We start from the raw sequence: 20,357 nt of genomic DNA on the forward strand, positions 1-20,357 counted from the left end.
ACTTTTCCTTTTCTTGCTTTCCACAAACATATTAATGCATGAGTACCAATTACTTTCAAAACATGTAAACATGTCTTTCATTAGTGACAAAGGAGAACCACATTAGCCCTGCACAAAAAGGCATTAGGCAATTACAAAACAATGAAACATTCACTGTCAAAACTTGTTATCACTGCACTTTGCCTCTTTCACTGCTTTTTCACTTTACCCTGCATTTACCACTGTCAAAACTCTTTTTCAAAGGTCTGTTTGGTGCTTTTTTTATCAATGCACTGTCTTTGAATGTTTGTTGACCTTCATACCTGCTATTTGGAAGAGGAAGATTGCATAAACAACACAACTAAAATGCAAAAATCAGTCATAATTGACTGTTATAGCCAGCTGGGCATTACAACTTTGCCTAAAGGATCATTAATTGATCTTGGCAATCTCAAAACCCATGGGCAGGGTCAAAGACCACTCCTTGTTCTTGTTTGCAAGCAAATTAAAGGAGGTACAAGGTTTTACAAACACCAAAATTTGGTGGAGAGTAAGCAAATGAGTGGAAACCAACACCAAAACAGTGACTCACTGTTTTTTTTACACAATTTTCACAAACTGAAAAATGCAACCATCCTTATCATGGCTTAGAAAGCCTCTTTGCTTTCACATACAACTTGAACATCAAAACAGGTCTGCCCACCTGATGAATGCATTTGCTATAGAAGAGCAAAGCATCAAACTCCTTCAAAGACCCTAGCCAAATGGCACACTTGCCTAGGGCTCCATGGCCACAAAACTTCTTGCACCTGCATTTTTGAAATAAAAACATGTATTTACATATCTTACAAGTTGACCAACTGGTTCCTGGGAAGCCATGAACATTTAGGGCTTCAAGAAGCCAAGTTGGTCAAGCATCGTTGCCAAATTCCTAGACAAGGCAGTGAAACTGTCAAAACCAAATAATTTTGCTTAGAACTCAAAACTTAATGAAATTTGATGCCACCAAAGGGAAAAGCTTCAGGAAGCATAAGAGAACTTGAAAATGTAAAAATAGTATGGCCACGTACAGCAAGTGTACGGACTGCTGCTCACATGGAGCTAAAACATAGAGAAAAACAAAGCAAAATTAGTGCAAACTTTCAAAATGCTTGATATCTCCAAATAATCAACTCTTACAATGGTTAAAGCAGGAGAATAAATACCTCTACAAGTCAGTTATCCTCCTGTACGGACAGGTACATGTCCAAGAGCACTCAAATTTGACATTTTCATGTCTAAAATGACAACTTTTAATGCCTAGATGATGCAAGGTTGATCTCAAAGACTACCAATCACCTAAAAACCAAGCACAAAGCATGTCTAAAAACTTTCCCAAACAAAAACACATTGAAAACTCACTTTTTCCAACATTTTGCTAGGCAACTCCAAACTGACAACTTTGAGCAAAAAGATGAAAACAGGAAACATGACCACACAATGAGTTCAAAACTCATGCAAACAACTCAGAACAACTCAAAAACATCTTAGACAAACTTTCCAACTCAAGACTAATAAAAATCAAATCTGCTATCAAACTTGTGATGAAATGAAGCTAGGTGCTCCTGCACCATACTCCCCCGGTGACAAAGAAGTCATGTGACTCCTTTGGGCAGAAAAGAGAGAGGAATACCAGCCTTGTGGAAGTCACTTACAGATATCCAAGTGGCTTCAGAGGCTGGTTGATCCTTCCACTTGATCAAATGTTAAAAGTAGTCATGCTGTCTAGTCTTCTTGATGATTCTGGAATCAAGTACCTGTTCAGGAATGGGAAAAGAAGAAGAGGGGAGAGATAGATCAGAAAGGGAATGTGAAATGTCTGAAGCTCTTTGAGTCTCTTCTGGAGGTTGCCCCTTGAAAGGTACCAAATTTGCAACATTAAAGATAGGAGACAAGGAAACATCAGCAGGTAAGTCAATCTTATAAGCATCAGGACCATACATAGCCAAAATCCTGCAAGGCCCTATTCTTCTCATCTGTAACTTGGTAGGAACTCCCTTTTGCAATCTGGACTTGTTGAGATGCACCATCACAAAATCTCCAACTGAGAATTGGACATCCCTCTTTGAAGCATCCACCCTTGCCTTGACTCTTGCTATGGTGTCCTGCAAAGACTGCTTAACCTGTTCATGGATCTCTTTCAGAGACTGTGCCATATCCTCTGCTGTCCCACTAACATGTTGTAAGTTAGTCACATCATGTAACTCAAAAACACCTTTTGGATGCATACCATAAACAATCTGAAATGGACTCTTACTAGTGGATTTGTTTACACTATCATTATAGGCAAATTCTGCCTGTGGAATGAGCTGATCCCAGCTTTGTCCATACTCCTTGGTGAAACATCTGAGTAGATTACCCAATGTTCTATTCACCACTTCTGTTTGGCCATCTGTCTGTGGATGATAAGCTGAGCCAAAAGACAAGTTAGTACCCAATTTCTTCCACAAAGTCTTCCAAAAATGACCCAAAAACTTAACATCTCTATCTGACACAATGCTAGATGGCAAACCATGTATCCTGACAACTTCTTTAAAGAAAAGGAAAGCAATATGACTAGCATCATTAGTAGTTTTGCAAGGTATAAAGTGAGCCATTTTGCTAAATCTGTCAACAACCACAAAAATACTGTCATACCCTGCTTTTGTCTTTGGTAAACCTACAACAAAATCCATGCTGATGCACTCCCATGGCCTAGAAGGAATGGGAAGTGGCTGATATAAACCAGCATTAGTGCTATTACCTTTGGCCTTCTGACATACCATACACTGCTCAACATACCTTCTGACATCTCTCTGCATCTTAGGCCAGTAATAGAAGCGTTGAACCAACTCTAAGGTCTTATTGAGACCAAAATGGCCACTCAAACACCCATTGTGTTTCTCTTGGATAAGGTTTTCTCTCATGGAACCTTTAGGAACACACAGTTGTCCTCCCCTGAATAACAAACCATTCTGCAATGTATAGTCAGCATACTCACTATGGAAATGATTCTCAAAAGCGTGACAAACTTTATAAGCAGCAACAAAATCATCATCATTAGGATACAAATCTTGAAAGCAATCAATACCAATACTCTTAACTTGAATCTCCTGAATAGTCAACAATCTCCTACTCAAAGCATCAGCTACTTTGTTACATTGGCCTTTCTTGTGCTTAAGAGTAAAGGTATATGCTTGTAGGTATTCTACCCATTTCACATGCCTATGGTTGAGTTTATCCTGAGAATTCAAAAAACTGACTGCCTGGTTGTCTGTATACACAACAAACTCTTTAGGAAGCAAGTAATGCCTCCACTTCCTGAGTGCCTGCACCAATGCATATAACTCTAAATCATAGGATGAGTACTTTTTCTTTGCATCATTCAATTTCTCACTAAAGAAAGCAACTGGTCTATTATCCTGACTCAAGACTGCACCTACTGCAAGATGACTGGCATCACATTCTATAGTAAAGAGCTTATCAAAACTACGAAGGATTAACATTGGCTGTGTAGCAACTCAAGTTTTGAGTAACTCAAACCCCTTATTGGCTGCTTCTGTCCATTGAAACTTAACCTTATGACCACCCTTTATTGTATGTAACATGGGTGCACAAATCTCACTGAACCCTCTGATAAACTTTTTGTAAAACTGGGCTAGACCATGAAAACTCCTAATTGCACTAGCTGATTGTGGGGTTGGCCAACTTGTTATGGCTGCAACTTTAGATTGATCCATCTTAAGATCTCCACTGGACACAACAAAACCAAGATAGACTAGCTCTTGCTTCATAAAATCACATTTCTCAAGATTTATGGTTAACTGCTCGTCAGATAATCTTTGCAAAACAATGGCTAAGTGTTTCAAATGCTCCTCTTTAGTCTTACTAAAAATGAGAATATCATCTAAGTAGACTACCACAAACTTACCAAGAAAATCCTGCAATACTTCATTCATTAACCTCATAATGGTACTAGGAGCATTAGAGAGTCCAAAAGGCATAACCAACCATTCATAAAGACCCTCATTTGTTTTGAAAGTAGTTTTCCACTCATCACCCTCTATTATTCTTATCTGATGGTAACCACTCTTTAAGTCTATTTTTGTGAAATACTTTGCACCCCCTAAACAATCCATCAAATCTTATATCCTGAGAATAGGGAATCTGTACCTTATTGTGATTTTGTTTATGGCTCTGGAATTGGTGCATAGTCTCCATGTTCCCCCTTTCTTAGGTGCTAACACTGTAGGCACGACACAAGGACTTATACTCTTCCTTATTAATCCTTGATCCAACAACTCTTGAATCTGCCTAGCTACCTCTTTGTTCTGTTCAGGAGTCATCTTATAGGCTGCTTTGTTTGGCAAAGAAGCTCCTGGTATAAAGTCAATCTGATGACTAATGGCTCTAGGGGGAGGTAATGTCCTTAAAGTTATTAAGAATTTGCTGCACTTCTTGTGGGATCTCAACTTGTTTTTCTTCCTTCTCCTCCTTAGGTTTCACTACAAGTGCATAACCAATCCCATCTCCCTCTTTCATGGTTTGGATGAACTCTTTTTCATTTGTCTCATAACACTTTAGGTGCCTGTGGTTTGCTGTTCTCTGTCTCTTCACTAAGGGACTGTATTTTGTAGACAATGCCATTCTTTTGAAAGGAATATATGTTTTTTTCACCATCATGGTGTGCCTTTCTGTCAAATTGCCAAGGTCTACCCAATAGTAGATGGCAAGCATCCATAGGAAGGATGTCACATAGTATCCTATCCTTATATTCACCTATGTTGAAGTCTATCCATGCTTGTTCATTAACTAGGACATGTTGCCCCTTGTTTAACCAGGTTACCTTGTAGGGTTTACTGTGCCTCATTCTAGGTAGGTTCAATTTGCTAACTACCTCCTCTGAGATAATGTTATCTGTGGAACCTGAATCTATAACCACCTTACATACCTTGCCCAAGATTTTGCACTTGATCCTGAACAATGCTCTTCTTTGAGACACTTCACACTTGTGAGGTTCTTGCATCAATACTCTCCTCATCATTAGACTCTCACCATCTTCGGGTGCTAGGTTCATTGTTGGAGTTCTTGTACTACTTCCTTCCTCCTGAACATAGTTCACTCTCTTTTCACCTCCATGGGAAGAGTTAGGCTTTTCTAGACACCTATAAGCAGGATGACCCAATTTTTGACAATTATAGCATTTCATGGTGGAGAAGTTAGACCTTCTACCTGATCCACTAGATCTACCCCTTCCTGGGTTGCTTGATCCCCTACCCCTTTAGTTGGGCTTGCTCTGAGAATCCCCATTTGCTCTATAAGTTTAGATTCTCCCTGGGACCTTTGATCTATGTGTCTTCCCCCAAAACTGCCTCTATGGCCTCTACCATCTCTGCCTCTTCCTCTATCTCTGTTATGCTGCTCTTGCTTCTTCCTACTCCTTTCCTCTACCTTAAGTGCAAGTTGATAGCACTTTTGGACTGTTGTAGGACACAACAAACTTAACTCTTCCTGAATGTTCCATCTCAAACCATTGAGATACCTAGCAACCTTGACATTTTCATCCTCTTGGATCTTTGACCTAAGGCATAGCTTCTGAAACTCCTCGGTGTAGCTACTGACATCTAACTCTTTTTGCCTAAGGTTTTGCCTCTTCCTATGAAGTTGTATTTCATAGTCCTCAGGAATGTAAGTCTCACTGATCTTGGACAACATTCCCTTCCAAGTTGCTATGGGCTTTTTGCCCTCTTTCTCACGTTCATTCTGAATGAACTTCCACCATGTTAAGGCAGCTCCTCTCAATCTGGACTTAGCCACCTTCACTTTCTGGGCCTCTATCACATCATCACATTCAAAATGGTTCTCAAGACCCTCAATCCACTCCATGACCACTTCTGGGTCCATTTTACCATTGAATAGTGGGACTCCTTCTAGTGTTCTCCCACTCATAGCCTTCAAGGCTTTCAAAAAGGGTTCATTCTCTATCACAGGGTCTGGTCGAGGGATTTCATCCTCTATAGCTAATAGCTTACCCCTGTCTTCTGTTCCATCTATCTTATTGCTGGCTTCATCTGCCTTCACTTCTACTTCTCCTAATTTCTGTTCTAGGAGGTCTAGCTTCACTCTGAGTAACCTATTTTCTTCTTCCTGATCTTCCATTTTCTTGGCTAACTCTGCATTTGTCACCATGGTTGCCAAATCGCTACTTCTTCCCAAGTGTAACTGTGCTCTGATACCACTATGATAGGGAGGTAGGGCAAGGGGGTTGCCCAATAGGCTTGTATTTTTACTAAATGATAGGTCCTTTGCTAGTTTCGAGGTGTAGTCACCAAAATCAGAGTGCAAAAGGTTTATAGGCAACCTAGCAACTCACCTTGATCCACCTCCCTAAGTCAAACACTCCCTGGTTGCTCAAGGGCTTAAACTCCATTGTTTTAGGCTTTGTGGTCTAAATCCTTACTCTCTCAATTGGAATTCATTTCCTCTGTCCCCGATCTGTTCTCTGACTGCACAAGGTCTCCTTTTGATGAATTACAAGTTTGTGTCAAGTTTTACCCCCATGGGTGTCTTTGGTCTTCTATGGTTTGGAGCGTAGTAATCCTTCACAAGTGCTACAAACCGAGTTATGGAGTCTATCTCACCAAATGTGTTAAAAGCATGCAAGATCAACTTGTTTCAACTGGATTTGATGGATTTTATGCTTTACAACCTTCCTTTGTGTACCCGATTTGACAAAAAACCAAATTTTAGGCCTAAAACGGGCTACAAGGAATTAGCCCTCTTTTTGGGGTTTTGTGCTCATCCTGCTCCAACTATGGACTTCCAGACAAAAAGAACCTTATATTCGGATACCCTTTTGGAAGATCTTGAGGATTTTCTAAGTCTTAGGGTCCATTAGGCTTCCTCCATTACTGTCCCAAAAATGGGTGCAAAAAGAAGGGTTTGCAAGGGTTTTGGTGGCAAGAATCAACTTGCAAGCTAGAAACCTTCAATGTGAATCATGCAACCTTAGTTCTACCATGTCACATACTAATTAGGCCAAAATGAAGTAGTTTTACACCTTCAAAGGTTAGAGAACAAGGTTTTACAAAAGATGCTGATAAGGAGTGTGCAACATTTACAACTTTTCCTTTTCTTGCTTTCCACAAACACATTAATGCATGAGTACCAATTACATTCAAAACATGTAAACATGTCTTCCATTAGTGACAAAGGAGAACCACATTAGCCCTACACAAAAAGGCATTAGGCAATTACAAAACAATGAAACATTCACTGTCAAAACTTGTTATCACTGCACTTTGCCTCTTTCACTGCTTTTTCACTTTACCCTGCATTTACCACTGTCAAAACTCTTTTTCAAAGGTCTGTTTGGTGCTCTTTTTATCAATGCACTGTCTTTGAATGTTTGTTGACCTTCATACCTGCTATTTGGAAGAGGAAGATTGCATAAACAACACAACTAAAATGCAAAAATCAGTCATAATTGACTGTTACAGCCAGCTGGGCGTTACAACTTTGCCTAAAGGATCATTAATTGATCTTTGCAATCTCAAAACCCATGGGCAGGGTCAAAGACCACTCCTTGTTCTTGTTTGCAAGCAAATTAAAGGAGGTACAAGGTTTTACAAACACCAAAATATGGTGGAGAGTAAGCAAATGAGTGGAAACCAACACCAAAATATGGTGGAGAGTAAGCAAATGAGTGGAAACCAACACCAAAACAGTGACTCACTGTTTTTTTAACACAATTTTCACAAACTGAAAAATGCAACCATCCTTATCATGGCTTAGAAAGCCTCTTTGTTTTCACATACAACTTGAACATCAAAACAGGTCTGTCCACCTGATGAATGCATTTGCTATAGAAGAGCAAAGCATCAAACTCCTTCAAAGACCCTAGCCAAATGGCACACTTGCCTAAGGCTCCACGGCCACAAAACTTCTTGCACCTGCATTTTTGAAATAAAAACATTTATTTACATATCTTACAAGTTGACCAACTGGTTCTTGGGAAGCCATGAACATTTAGGGCTTCAAGAAGCCAAGTTGGTCAAGCATCGTTGCCAAATTCCTAGACAAGGCAGTGAAACTGTCAAAACCAAATAATTTTGCTTAGAACTCAAAACTTAATGAAATTTGATGCCACCAAAGGGAAAAGCTTCAGGAAGCATAAGAGAACTTGAAAATGTAAAAACAGTACGGCCACGTACAGCAGGTGTACGGACCGCTGCTCACATGGAGCTAAAACATAGAGAAAAACAAGGTAAAATTAGTGCAAACTTTCAAAATGCTTGATATCTCCAAATAATCAACCCTTAAAATGGTTAAAGCAGGAGAATAAATACCTCTACAAGTCAGTTATCCTCCTGTACGGACAGGTACATGTCCAAGAGCACTCAAATTTGACATTTTCATGTCTAAAATGACAACTTTTAATGCCTAGATGATGCAAGGTTGATCTCAAAGACTACCAATCACCTAAGAATTGGATGTCGAGAGGGCAGCGTGGGTGGCTATCGAGGACAAATTGGCTAGGGAGACAATATCATTTGAGTAGCAGTTGGTGGAGGCTGAGACTCAAAATCGTGTTTTGCAAACAAGTTTGGTTTAGGCACAGGAGGACTGTGATGTCAAGGAAAAAAAGAACTCCTTGCGGATGCAATAATGGTGAAATCCGCACTTGAGCATCGGATGGTAGCAGAAAAGGGTTTTCAGGCGAGGACACAACAAGTGTATGAGTTCCGGGCTCGACTGGCATCAGCAGTTCCTGCATCTTCTTCATCGGCGGTGCAACTACCTCCTTCAGGGATGCCCCCTCAGCCCTTCTTCTTAGTGATTTTCTTATTGTATACAGTGTACTTCATCCCCATTTTGTTGTGTTAGTCCCGGATTTTTGTCTCCTTGTTGTCCAGAGATGACTTTTCTTAGAGGGGGGGATGATGTTGGTCGTAAAACGGGTTTTGTACTACTTGTTAAGCTATGTTGGTTAAGTATGTTAGTGTCGTTGAGGGTAGTTGTCTGTTGCACGACGGTTCCCCACGGGTGGTAACTGCAACCCTCAACCGTGTCTTTATATATGCTCTTGTACTTGTTGGGGACACGGATGTAGAGAATGATTATTGTACTAGACATTTTGGCATTAATGAAAGCATTGCTCTGAGTTTCTAGTTACTATTCTATCCCATGGTTATCATCTGACTGTTGATATGCAATATTAATAACACACCCCACGGGGTAAACAGATACAACTCATAGTATAGGGAATGCATACTGCTTGATTCAAGTACGAGATTATGTTTGCATATGGGATCTGGGTGATCTCTAGAGGATCATTACCTTAGAGGAGACATCTTTTGGTGGCTATGCTTGGTCTACCTTAGATGGGCATTGCAAGGTGTTTGACTTTTCATGGCACCCTTGAGCATGGAGATCTTGGAGTATCTGAACCTGAAGTTGCTTGAGGACAGGCAACATCTCGGAGGGGAGGACTATCATGTTCCCAATTGAAAGGCCCTATCTGATGTGTTTGCAATAATAAATAAAGTGCCCCTTGACACTAATAAGTTATAATAATATTAATTAATTTGATAATATTAAATATTTAATTCTCTTATTAGAGGCTGACAGACACTTGGAATACTATTTTTCTTGTTTGGGCTGACTTGAGTTGGTAGATTATTATTTTGTATGGGCTTACCTGTGAAGGAGTTCATTTGTAGATAATCCTGGAGAATCATGATTAGCTGCTACAGCATGCAGTCATCTGAGACACCAAGCTCAAATGCTTTACTAGTTAGGACGCAACCCCTACCTAGCTCACATTTCTCCTAAGTGCCTACAAGAGTACTCACGACCTGAGGATTCACTAGGAGTGAAGGAATAAGGAAGAATATACCGAAGAATACAAGCAGAACATTTCAATCAAGAGACTGGAAAGTAGCATATTAGCGGAGATCACTCAGAAAGTGACAGCTATGCACACAAGGGATCACGCCTAGACTCAAGGTGAAGACATCCATATGCATCAGGGAAGGCATGCTGCCCATTCAATCCTCTAATCGCCCAGACCCAGTTGTAAGGGAACTGTTTATCAGACTTAGGTAATTAATAATTATACAATCTCTAATTTGAATGCAGATGTAGGGTAGAGTTAGCCTCTATCAGGAAACTCTCGTTTTCTGAAACTGAAATCTATTCTCTGTAACTGAAGTAGATACCTTATTAAAAATTCCTGAAATCTGAATTCATTGTATTCTGGAATATTGCTCTTGAACAGTACATCTCTGGCAATCAGTTTAATTTTCTGTTATTGCATATCTATAAACGAGCTGTTCTTTTTGGAATCATTTTAAGGTTCAGAGATATAGGAACTAGGATTCTTACAGAGTCACATTCATTGATCCATATTTCGTTGACTTATATGGAGAAAGTCTATCTCCTTAACAACAAGATCTGACACTTGTTAGATATTTGATTTATGGACTCAATCTTTAGGATGTCAAGTTCATTTATTTGCCCAAATAAGAGGTTGATCAGATTGGCCATAATGCTATGAAGGAGATTGATTGATAGGATGGAGAGGGCATGTGGTTACATTAATTAATAAATATGGATTTTTTAAAAACTTCTGTGAACACCTTTGAACAAATACTGAATGCTTTTTTAAAAAGAAATATCTAACTTCATTTGTGTGCACAAAAGTGATGAATTCTTCTTGTCAAAGCTTGTTGGTAGTGATTAAGAGTATTGCAGAAAATGGTTTTACAAGATTTGTTGATAGTTTCTGGCATTTTAGGCAGTTTCTTATCTTTTTGATAACAAAACTCATTTTCCATTCATTTCAAGTTTTATTTTGTCTGCCTTTTCTGTTTTCCTCTATGATTTAATACTATTTGCTGTGATTTCTTTAAGATTTTGGTGCACATTTCATAGAATTTCTTTTGCAAAGTAATATATGCACAGGTTAGTTGATTCTGTGAAAGAGATCATGATTCTTCTTGGGTTTTTGGTGGCATTATTTAAGTTGTAAAGGATGTAACCTTAATAGAGCTGTTGCTCAGAGATGCAATACTTGCACTGATTGAGCTATTTTAGGAGAACCGAATAGTGAATTCATCCTTGTGACATACATTTGTCACTCACACTTAATAAAAAATGGTCGTAAAAATACAAGATGTGTTGTTTATATCAATGAGTCAAGTTTTTCTTAAAATTCTGTTAAGTCTCGGAAAAAAACTACACCAAATAATGGTGTTTGGCACATCATGAAAATATATGTTACTGGATCAGATTATAGGAGGAAGACAAACATATATTGAAATATCAGAATCTCAGGACCAGTTTATGGTTTTCTATATTGGAAGATCAAATCTGTAATGGAATTACGACAATTTTTTTTATTTGGTTCAATCTCATCATATAAACGTACTAAATTGTATTGATACAGACACTGATTCTTTTTTAGTTAAATAACAGGGACTCTATAGTACCATGGTCTTCCAAACTTGGTTTTTGTTAATCTCTTAAGATGATAATGATGAAAATTTCTGAGGTTTTCTTAATCAATTGCATGGGTCTGATGTGGAAGAAGTTGTTCAAATGCTCTATTTTTTATGTAAGAGTTTTGTCCATAAACACAAAATGTGAAATGAAAATTCTCTTAAACCTGGCAGCAATTTATAGTGTGGACTAAAACCTAACCCAAACAGCATTTTACAAGTGAGCCTTATTTTTTCCATAGATCCATATGCCTGTTCACTTCTAATAAACAAATTTGATCTATTTTGCTAGTTTATCTGCTTTATATTTTTTATGGCACATTACTTTATTGCCATGAGTATGGAGTATGCTTTTTATATTTCTCCGTAGTCTGAGTGCACCTCTGAATGTTTTACAGGTATCTCAATGCTTAAGCATGTCACTCTATTGCATGAGATGTCCTGGAGTATAGATATGTTTTTTGGTTTTCACCATAGTCTGATTGGGTTTCTGAATGTTTTACAGGTATGCTTATGCCCCTGAATCAGCACGGCTTGATTGGAACACATTCACAAAGGGCTACTTTTTGAAAAGAGATACATTAGTTGCTGTGATGCTTCTTGTTGATGCCAGTGTCCCACCACAGAAAATTGACCTTGATTGTGCTAATTGGCTTGGCCGCAACAATGTATGTTGAAATTTATCTAGATAGGGTGGTGGTTATTTTTATGTTTCTTGCAAATAGTTTATTGATGTTAAATTTGATACTTACTGTGTATTTTATGTTGCAGATTCCATTAACTTTTGTGTTTACAAAATGCGACAAAAGGAAATCAGGAAAGAGTGGTCTAAAACCACCTGAGAGAAACATACAAGATTTTCAAGATCTTATCAAGAAAAACTATCGTGAGCCCCCTCCTTGGATCATGACTAGCAGTATTAGCAATCTTGGAAGAGATGATCTTTTGTTACATATGTCTCAGCTTAGAAATTACTGGGATAATTAGTGAGCTGGACATCATTAGATGATGAGTTGTGGATACATGATATTTGCGATTAGTCAATATTGTACCATGACAGTCTGTTATATGTATCCCAAGGTGCTAACTGAGATTGCTGCTTAAATTGTGCCCCATGTATAATATATTTTTGCCTTCGCATAGTGTTGAGGTTTGCTCAAATAAGATTTGTTGGATTACTATAAATATCTTATTCCTATTTCTAGTTATATATTTATTTCCTGTGGAGAAAAGAATCTTATATGGTCATCATTCTGAGCTTCATATCCATTTCTAGCTCAACATATGTTCCAATTTATCGATAAGCCAGCCACTTTGCTTGACAGAAAATTTGCATGGAAACAAATCACTTTTGTTCATTGTAAGTTATAGATTTAGTGCAGGACAAGATGGTTGACCCCTCACCCTAGTGTGGCTTTCAACTTCTTCCCTCTTTTCCCTTGGATTTCTTCAGAAGCATTATTGTAATTTAGTATTTGTGTACAGTCTACAAAAACTTGAGGAAACCTTGTACTCTGAAACCTAAATATTGATCTTAAGCTTAAGACCTGTGTTTCTGTGATGAAGGCTAGAAATGAAGAAGATTACAATTTTCCATGCTAGTTGCAGCATGCCATCTACAATTGAACTTGGGAACGAGGCAAAATATGTTCTCTTCAAGACGATCAAGACCTTGTGCACTCACCCAGAATGTCATGTTGTAATATGCCTAATAGCAAAATCCTAGCATTTTTAAAGTTTGTAAGTTATTAGGAAAGATACAAACTTATTTCTTGTTAAAGGTTAACTGCAATTACAGTAGCAGCTCGGACACAATTTTATTACATACTTCCAGTGATTGCCGAGCATACCCTTTATATCTTCTGCACAACAGGATTTAAAAATGTTAGCTCATATCCCCCAATTATAATTTGGGTTCAGTTTTAGTTGGATTTTGAGCATGATCTCATGTAACACTGCTGAAATCTTTGGAATTTGGAAAGGTCTTCATCTGGCATCAACAAAATTGTTGTGGAATTGTATTTAAATATCTTGGTTTGGTCCCTGTCGCCTCTATTTTCAAGCACTTAAATTTTAAATAAACTTTTGCATTAAAACTAATGTATTGATAATGTGGTTTCAGTCCAAAGACATCATTTCCGAGTCGTGTCATGTATTGGTTAAAACGCGAAAACAATTAAATTTTGAAAATTATAAAATTTCAAGGAAAATGATTTTGTGACCATGTCCTTAGTATTTTCTTGAGCAATGTGGCCAATTCTCATCATAACACACATCATCATTTGTGAGATTTTAATGCTTACGTTTTCATTAACCTATATTCGAAAAGCATCAAAATTTTGTTCTGGAATACTTTGTCATGAATAAATTCTTATGGGTTCTGGAATACTTTGTCATGAACTTTGAAAACTGAATGTAAAAAAAGTTGTGAGTTGTGAAAAGTGAATGCGAAAAAATAGCGAGTTGTGAAAAGTGAAAGCAAGGAGGTTGTGGATCATGAAAAGTGAATGCAAATTCGTAAAATGTAAAATCTTGGGTGAAAGAAAGTTGTGAGAAATTCTAACTCACGACTCATAACCAAAACTATTGATTTAAAAATTTGATATACAATTTCACAACTCATAAATTGAACTTGAGAATCTAGGATTTCGAAAACTCAACCAAAGTAGTTATATTAACTACCGGAAAATCCCAATCCTTGAGAAGACAATTCGCAAAGCCAATCTTCCAAACTTTTGCCCGCAGCCTCTGTGCTCCTGCACCTAGACAGATTGCTCTAAAGAGATGTCACCGAATGGAATCAAATGATTGCAGTATGTGTAGAATGTAGTTGTAGACTTGAGAAACATTCAAGATAATGCAATGAACAATTATTAAAACAGAAGCCACAATCTTTGTTAACATCCTCTCTGCCATTGAAGATGCTGTGGTAGACATGAATGCGAAATGTGGATGTGTGGACGAGGCCCGTTAACAGTTTGACAATAGATTGCCATCTCATGGCTCGAAATGCTTGTGATGACTGCACCAATTGACTTGTCTATAAGGCTTTAGATAGCCTCGAACAAATGCAATTCAGGTGTAAAGCTTAAACTTACCCTCGAAGACATGCAGGATTTTGAAAGTATAGATAAAACCCGTGGTTTAAAAGTAATCTCACTGCCATGGTTGATATGAATGCGAGCTGTGGAGTTATAGACAATGCACGCACCATCTTACACAATGCCATGAGGTAATGTCATCCCATCGAGGGCAATGATTGGAGGATAAGCTAAAATGTCATAGGTATTAAGGATGCAAGAAAACCATTTCATAAATAAAAAAGAAAAAAGAAAAAGAGAACCATTTGACATCGTGGGGACAGCGAATGCAAGATCTCCATAAAATAATTTGTTGAAAGGTTTTTTACAACGTTCATATAAACGTTACTCCTAGGTGTAAAGACAGATTCAACACCGTTCGCCAACATCCTCGCCAAATTTTTTTCACAAAATACAATGGCACAGGTAGCATGCGAAACGCTTGCCGAAATGCCTCAAGGATATGACATCTCAATGTATGCGATGATTACAGAACATTCAGCAAGGAATGGAATACAGTGCTTGCGTGGCTGATGTATGTATGAATGTGGAAGCAGAAACAATGCATCAGTATCGTTTGACCAAATGTCTAGGAGAGATGCCGTCCCATGAAATGAAATGATTTCAGGATTCGCAGAAATGAATTTGTTGAAATGGTTATAGAAAATTCCAAATGAATGCAATGTGCAGATGTAAATTTCATTCTACTAGTAAGGCACATGAACAGTTTATCCGAATGCCCTAAAGGAATGTTGTCGCATGTCATGGCATGATTTCAGGATATATATATATATATATATATATATAGGATTTGTGAAACGGTTTTATAAATTTGAATCAAATACAATTTGCAGGCTTTAAAAGCTGAATGTTTGTAGTGGATGAATGCTGTACATACTAAAATCGCATGATTTGGATAGTTGATAAATAGCTGCCCATGGTTGGCCTTCATGCACGTGGTGGCTATCTTAAGGGCGCTATAAATCTTATTTTTATGACACCAGTTAAACCTGTGGTGATTATATGGACGTGTTTTCTTGGAGCCTGTAGATCATATATGAATATGCTCCGAGTTCTTCCAATCATGCGGTTGAAAAGACTTCAGAAACTCCCTTGTAAAAACAGCTGCACGCATACAAATTATAGAATCACAAACAATAAGCTCTAAATTGTTTGATAGTATGCCTCAAATGGATGATATTCCATGTTTGTGCAATGATTACAAAACGTGCGTATATCGGAAATGAAGTGCAGTAATTGCGAACTTTGCAGAAAATGGATTTGTCTAAAGGCTTTAGAAACTTCAAGCGAATGCAACCGATTGGATACACATGCAAAGGTAGAATCATAAAAGAAAGATCTGAAGTGTTTGATCGAATGCCTCAAAGAAATGTCAGCTCAAGGGGGACGTGATTGCAGAGTTTACACAAAATGATTTGTTGAAAAACGTTCAAGCAAATGCAAGTCGAAGGTATAAAGCCAGATTTAACGCTGCTTTCCGAGCATCTCGCTGTACCTTTCCTATAAAATGCAAAATCATAGGCTGCAAACAAACTGTTTTGCAAATTTCCTTAAGAAAATGGACACGTTTACGAACTGTGGAAGCATAGACACAGCTCATAAAGCATTTGACAGAATGCTCATAGAGAGATCGTCTCAAGGAATGAAATGAAATGATTGCAGAATGTACACAAAATAGATTTTGCAAGGAGCTCTCGCATAAAATCCTACATTGAGAAAACACCAGAATGAATAATTGTTCGGGTTTCCTTGGACAAATTTATAATCCAACGTCACACATTTTGATCCAGAAAAGCATTGGAAGTGTGAATCTATCTATACAAAGTTGCAGAAATCGGCTTGGCAAATGAAGGCAGTGGGGCAATGTTAATGCAGAAGGTTATTGGTGATACTAAACGAACCAATTAAAAATAAAAAGCCTTGCACTATAATAATGTGGGCTGTATTATTATTAACGAAAAGACATCCATTGAAGCATAACATAATGAAAAATTTATCAGATGCTACAGATGCGGCAGCCAAAACGTAGAAAGAGTATATAAATTCTTTCACTAGATCTCTCTACCAGATGTCATCCCACGACATACACTAATTGTGGGATATGTGAAAAATAGATTTGTTGTGAAGGCGATTAAAGCTTTCAGGAAATGCAAGCGGCAGACAATATGCATAATGAGGAGGTATAGATATTCAAAATGTTTGACATAATGCCTCGGAGACATGTCATCTCAAGCAGTTAAATGACTATAAACTATGGAGAATTTCAAGCAAACCCAAATAGAAGACTTAATATACTGTTTTGGTAGATATACATGTAAAAATGGAAATATGCATAATGCAGAACATGGACAATCCAATAGAATGCGTTATGAAGACGTTATCTCGTAGAACACAGTGATGTACAAATTGGATTTGTTGAAAATGCTTTACAAGTTTTCTATTAAATATGATAGGGTATGTGTTGTGTTGTAAACACACATTCTCATTGTAAATGGTGATCCCTCTTTCTTTTTGCTAGTTAGTTTAGTTGTTTTGCTTACTTTAATAGTAGTTTTAATTTCTTAGCGGTTGGGAGAAGATAGTAATGTTTTCGGAAGAAAACATTGATCAATTCATGAAATAAGTAAGAGTGCAAAGGTTTGTCCTTAGAAAAGTATGATCAAGTCAAGAATGGGTAGGTTGAGTTAGGAAATCCAAGCCCAGGATAAGGAGTGGCAATCTACCACCCAACTTCGGAAAACTCTTTGCTTAAGATTAGGTATGTGCGATTGATCCAACGAAAGCAAGAGAATCCAGAATTTTAGGCGTGGATATGAAATGAAAGAAAATTCCAAAAATTAGGACAAGCAGCAATCAACCAATTCTAGGATGAAATTGAAACAATTTCAAGGAAAATTCGCCGAGACCAAAAATCTATAAATGAGCGACCTTCAAGATGAGGAATGGAGAGCAAAATCATGAGGGGATTTCACATGACAACTCATGGAAAATTCCAAAGTTGAAAGGAGGGTTTTATCCATGAGATGAAAGTGAAATCTAAAAATGACAAGTGAGATAAGGTAGAAGAAAGAAATTGTGAAAGGAAAAATCATTCAAAATCTCAAGTTTCTGAAGGAGCAACACATGGAATTTCATTGGAAAATCCATGCCCACCTTAGATTTCTGCTGGAAAATCCACATCCAACTCCAAACTCTACCTAAAAATCCATGTCCTAGGTGAAAGTTTGCCAGAAAAAAATCTATGAACAGGTGGAATTTCTACTTAGAAATCCTTTCACAAGTGGAATCCACGCTTGGAAATCCATGATCACGTTTGAACTCCGCCTAATATTGCAAGCGTAACTTCAATTTCTGCCAAGGATGAAGGGTGAGTTTTTTTGTTACAAAACGAGATGAAATAAGATGCATTGAAAGGAGGATGACTTGGATGAGAAGACATAAAATCCTTCCAAAATGCAAATGCCAAGAGTGAAGAGGCCGACTTGATATGAAGTGGAAACAATTTGAAAAAGGAAAAAAGGTGCAAACTTGGCCGACCCTTGCCAAGGATAAAATTGCTAGACAGAGCGCCTATAAATGCAAGATCAAAAGAATCACATTCACATCAATTCAAAACAATTTAAAAGCAGAGGAGTGAATTACAACAGAAGAGGTGACGACAACGGTTTTAGAAGGATTTGTGAAGCATTTTATTGCAAATTATGGATCGTGGATTAACACTGATATTTTTTAAGTTCCAAAATGTGAGCTTATTCACAATTGTAATTTAAAGTTGTTTCTTTTCAAGAATAATGCAAGAGAGACCCTCGAAAAGGATGGTGAATGATGGAGATGAAATGTGAAAGAAAAGAACCTAAGTTGAATTGAAGAACACTTTGAGAAGCGTGCAAGCTAGGGAAACTACAATTTTCGCTGTTGAGCAGATAGTTTCAAAAGAGTGAATCTAAGTTAGAAACTCGTTCGACGGAGATATAAAGAATGGTATAGATATTTGATAAAGATGATGCAATTTGGGAATATGAACCATCACGATTAGTCAAAAAAAAAACTGGATGATGTTGAGTATCAAGAGATATTGTTGGAGGCAGACTTCTTTATGATGATATAGAAGTGGAGTTGCAACAAAGAGTTGAGGTGGTGTTAAGAATAGAAACCTTACCTACCCCACCAATGACAAGCTTAGAATTATTGTGTCTAGATTCATTGAACTTGACTTCAAGAGAAAAACAAACGTGTAGAAGGCATTAAATGAAATATTACAAATCATTCTTTTCATTGGTCATTTTCCTAAATGGACGTGTATTCAAAAGTTGTGTAATTTTCTCATTGGTAAAAAATGTTGAGAGTGGTGGTAGGTATACCTACCCCACCTCAGGATTTTATTGTTTTATTATTTAATTCTGACCTTTAATTAGGATCAATCTAGGCCCTTGATTTGTATTTGGAAGTCTATAAAAGGCTTGGCCTTTTCATTTGTAAAGGGAGGAGATTAGAAATTGTTGCCAAGACCATGCTCGAATAAATACATAATTTTCATTGACAATATGGTGAACATTTGTATAAAGTTTCAAAATTTTGCATGGTTTCTAATTCTCAATATTTAGTTACAATTCATTGATTTTAATGGTAAAATGAGAAGATATTTGATAGATTCCTTGGTTCATACCATTTGTAGTTTGTTGATGCAAATTACTTTGCATGGATAGTCTGAAGCTTATTGTGGCAATAGTTCGATTGTGGATGTTCATTTGTATTGCGCTAGCATTATGTATTTGGATGGATGTTTACAATATGAAAATATTTCACTACCTTTGAAGATTCACCTTTTCCATGGCGTTGTGATCTCTCTAGTTAAATAGAAAGTAGTTCCATAAGGAATTTGTCTATCTAAAACACTATCGATTATCATCATTGTCCTTAGGATCTTAGCTTAGTTTCTCTAATCCTTATCCTTTTGTCCTTTTGTTTGAAGAGTTCAAAGTAGTTTAGGAGGAAATCATCACTTAGATTGTCATAACAGATGTTGAAAGTTTAGCTTTGTAGAAAATTGAACCTTAGTGATTCCTTGCCTAGGAGAGAGAAAGGAAATCATTAGGATGAATTTCACTTGGGAGATAATTCACATTCAAAAGAGGGGTTGAATTCACTAGATCCAAACCCTAGAGTGAATAAGGATCTGAATACTAAGTGAATTTGGAGAAAAGTTCTCGAGATCCCTTGCAATACACGCCTTAAGGATTAATTTTCAATCATCGAAGGCTGACAAAGAAGAATTGCAAACCCCGAAGTTGGATTTTGCATAGGAAACCGGGCAAACCCAACATAGGGCCACCCTAAGAGGTGGGAACAGGGGTGCCCATGTCCTACCCTATTTTGGGGCTCGGACAGGGTTTGGAGGAAAGAACAAGTCCTGAGCAAGGAAGAACCCAAGGGCAAAAGTGCAGAAAGGGGGGTGTTGTCACCAAGTTGAGGACTTAAAATATGGTTAAAGTTGCTAGGGTTGCAATTTTATGACACTACATTTAGCCCCCACTTTAGCGGGAGCATGACTTATGCCAATACTGTCGATAAAGTAGAAGAAAGAGAGATGAAGATGAGAGATCCAAAGCAAGATCACAAGGAGTATAAGATGTCACTAATCTCGAGGAACCAAGCCCCCAATTTTAGGATCTTAACTCACTCAAACATATGCAAGTGCACAAAAAAAGGCATGCAACAAAAGCTAACATCTTAAGACCTCAAGTCAACTAGCCGAAGA

General features: G+C 37.6%; 1 protein-coding gene across 1 annotated transcript in view; it reads left to right on the plus strand.

Moving 5' to 3' along the window:
- The window catches only part of LOC131039960 (GTP-binding protein At2g22870), a 43,406-nt gene extending 30,700 nt beyond the window's left edge, over positions 1–12,706 (plus strand). The window contains exons 3-4 of the mRNA XM_057972814.2: positions 12,004–12,166; positions 12,270–12,706. Of these exons, the coding sequence (XP_057828797.1) occupies positions 12,004–12,166; positions 12,270–12,485 (379 nt within the window). The 3' untranslated portion in view covers positions 12,486–12,706. The remainder of the gene's footprint in view (positions 1–12,003; positions 12,167–12,269) is intronic.
- Positions 12,707–20,357: the final 7,651 nt, after the last annotated feature.

Source organism: Cryptomeria japonica, chromosome 11, assembly GCF_030272615.1.
Source record: "Cryptomeria japonica chromosome 11, Sugi_1.0, whole genome shotgun sequence".
Lineage (NCBI taxonomy): Eukaryota > Viridiplantae > Streptophyta > Pinopsida > Cupressales > Cupressaceae > Cryptomeria > Cryptomeria japonica.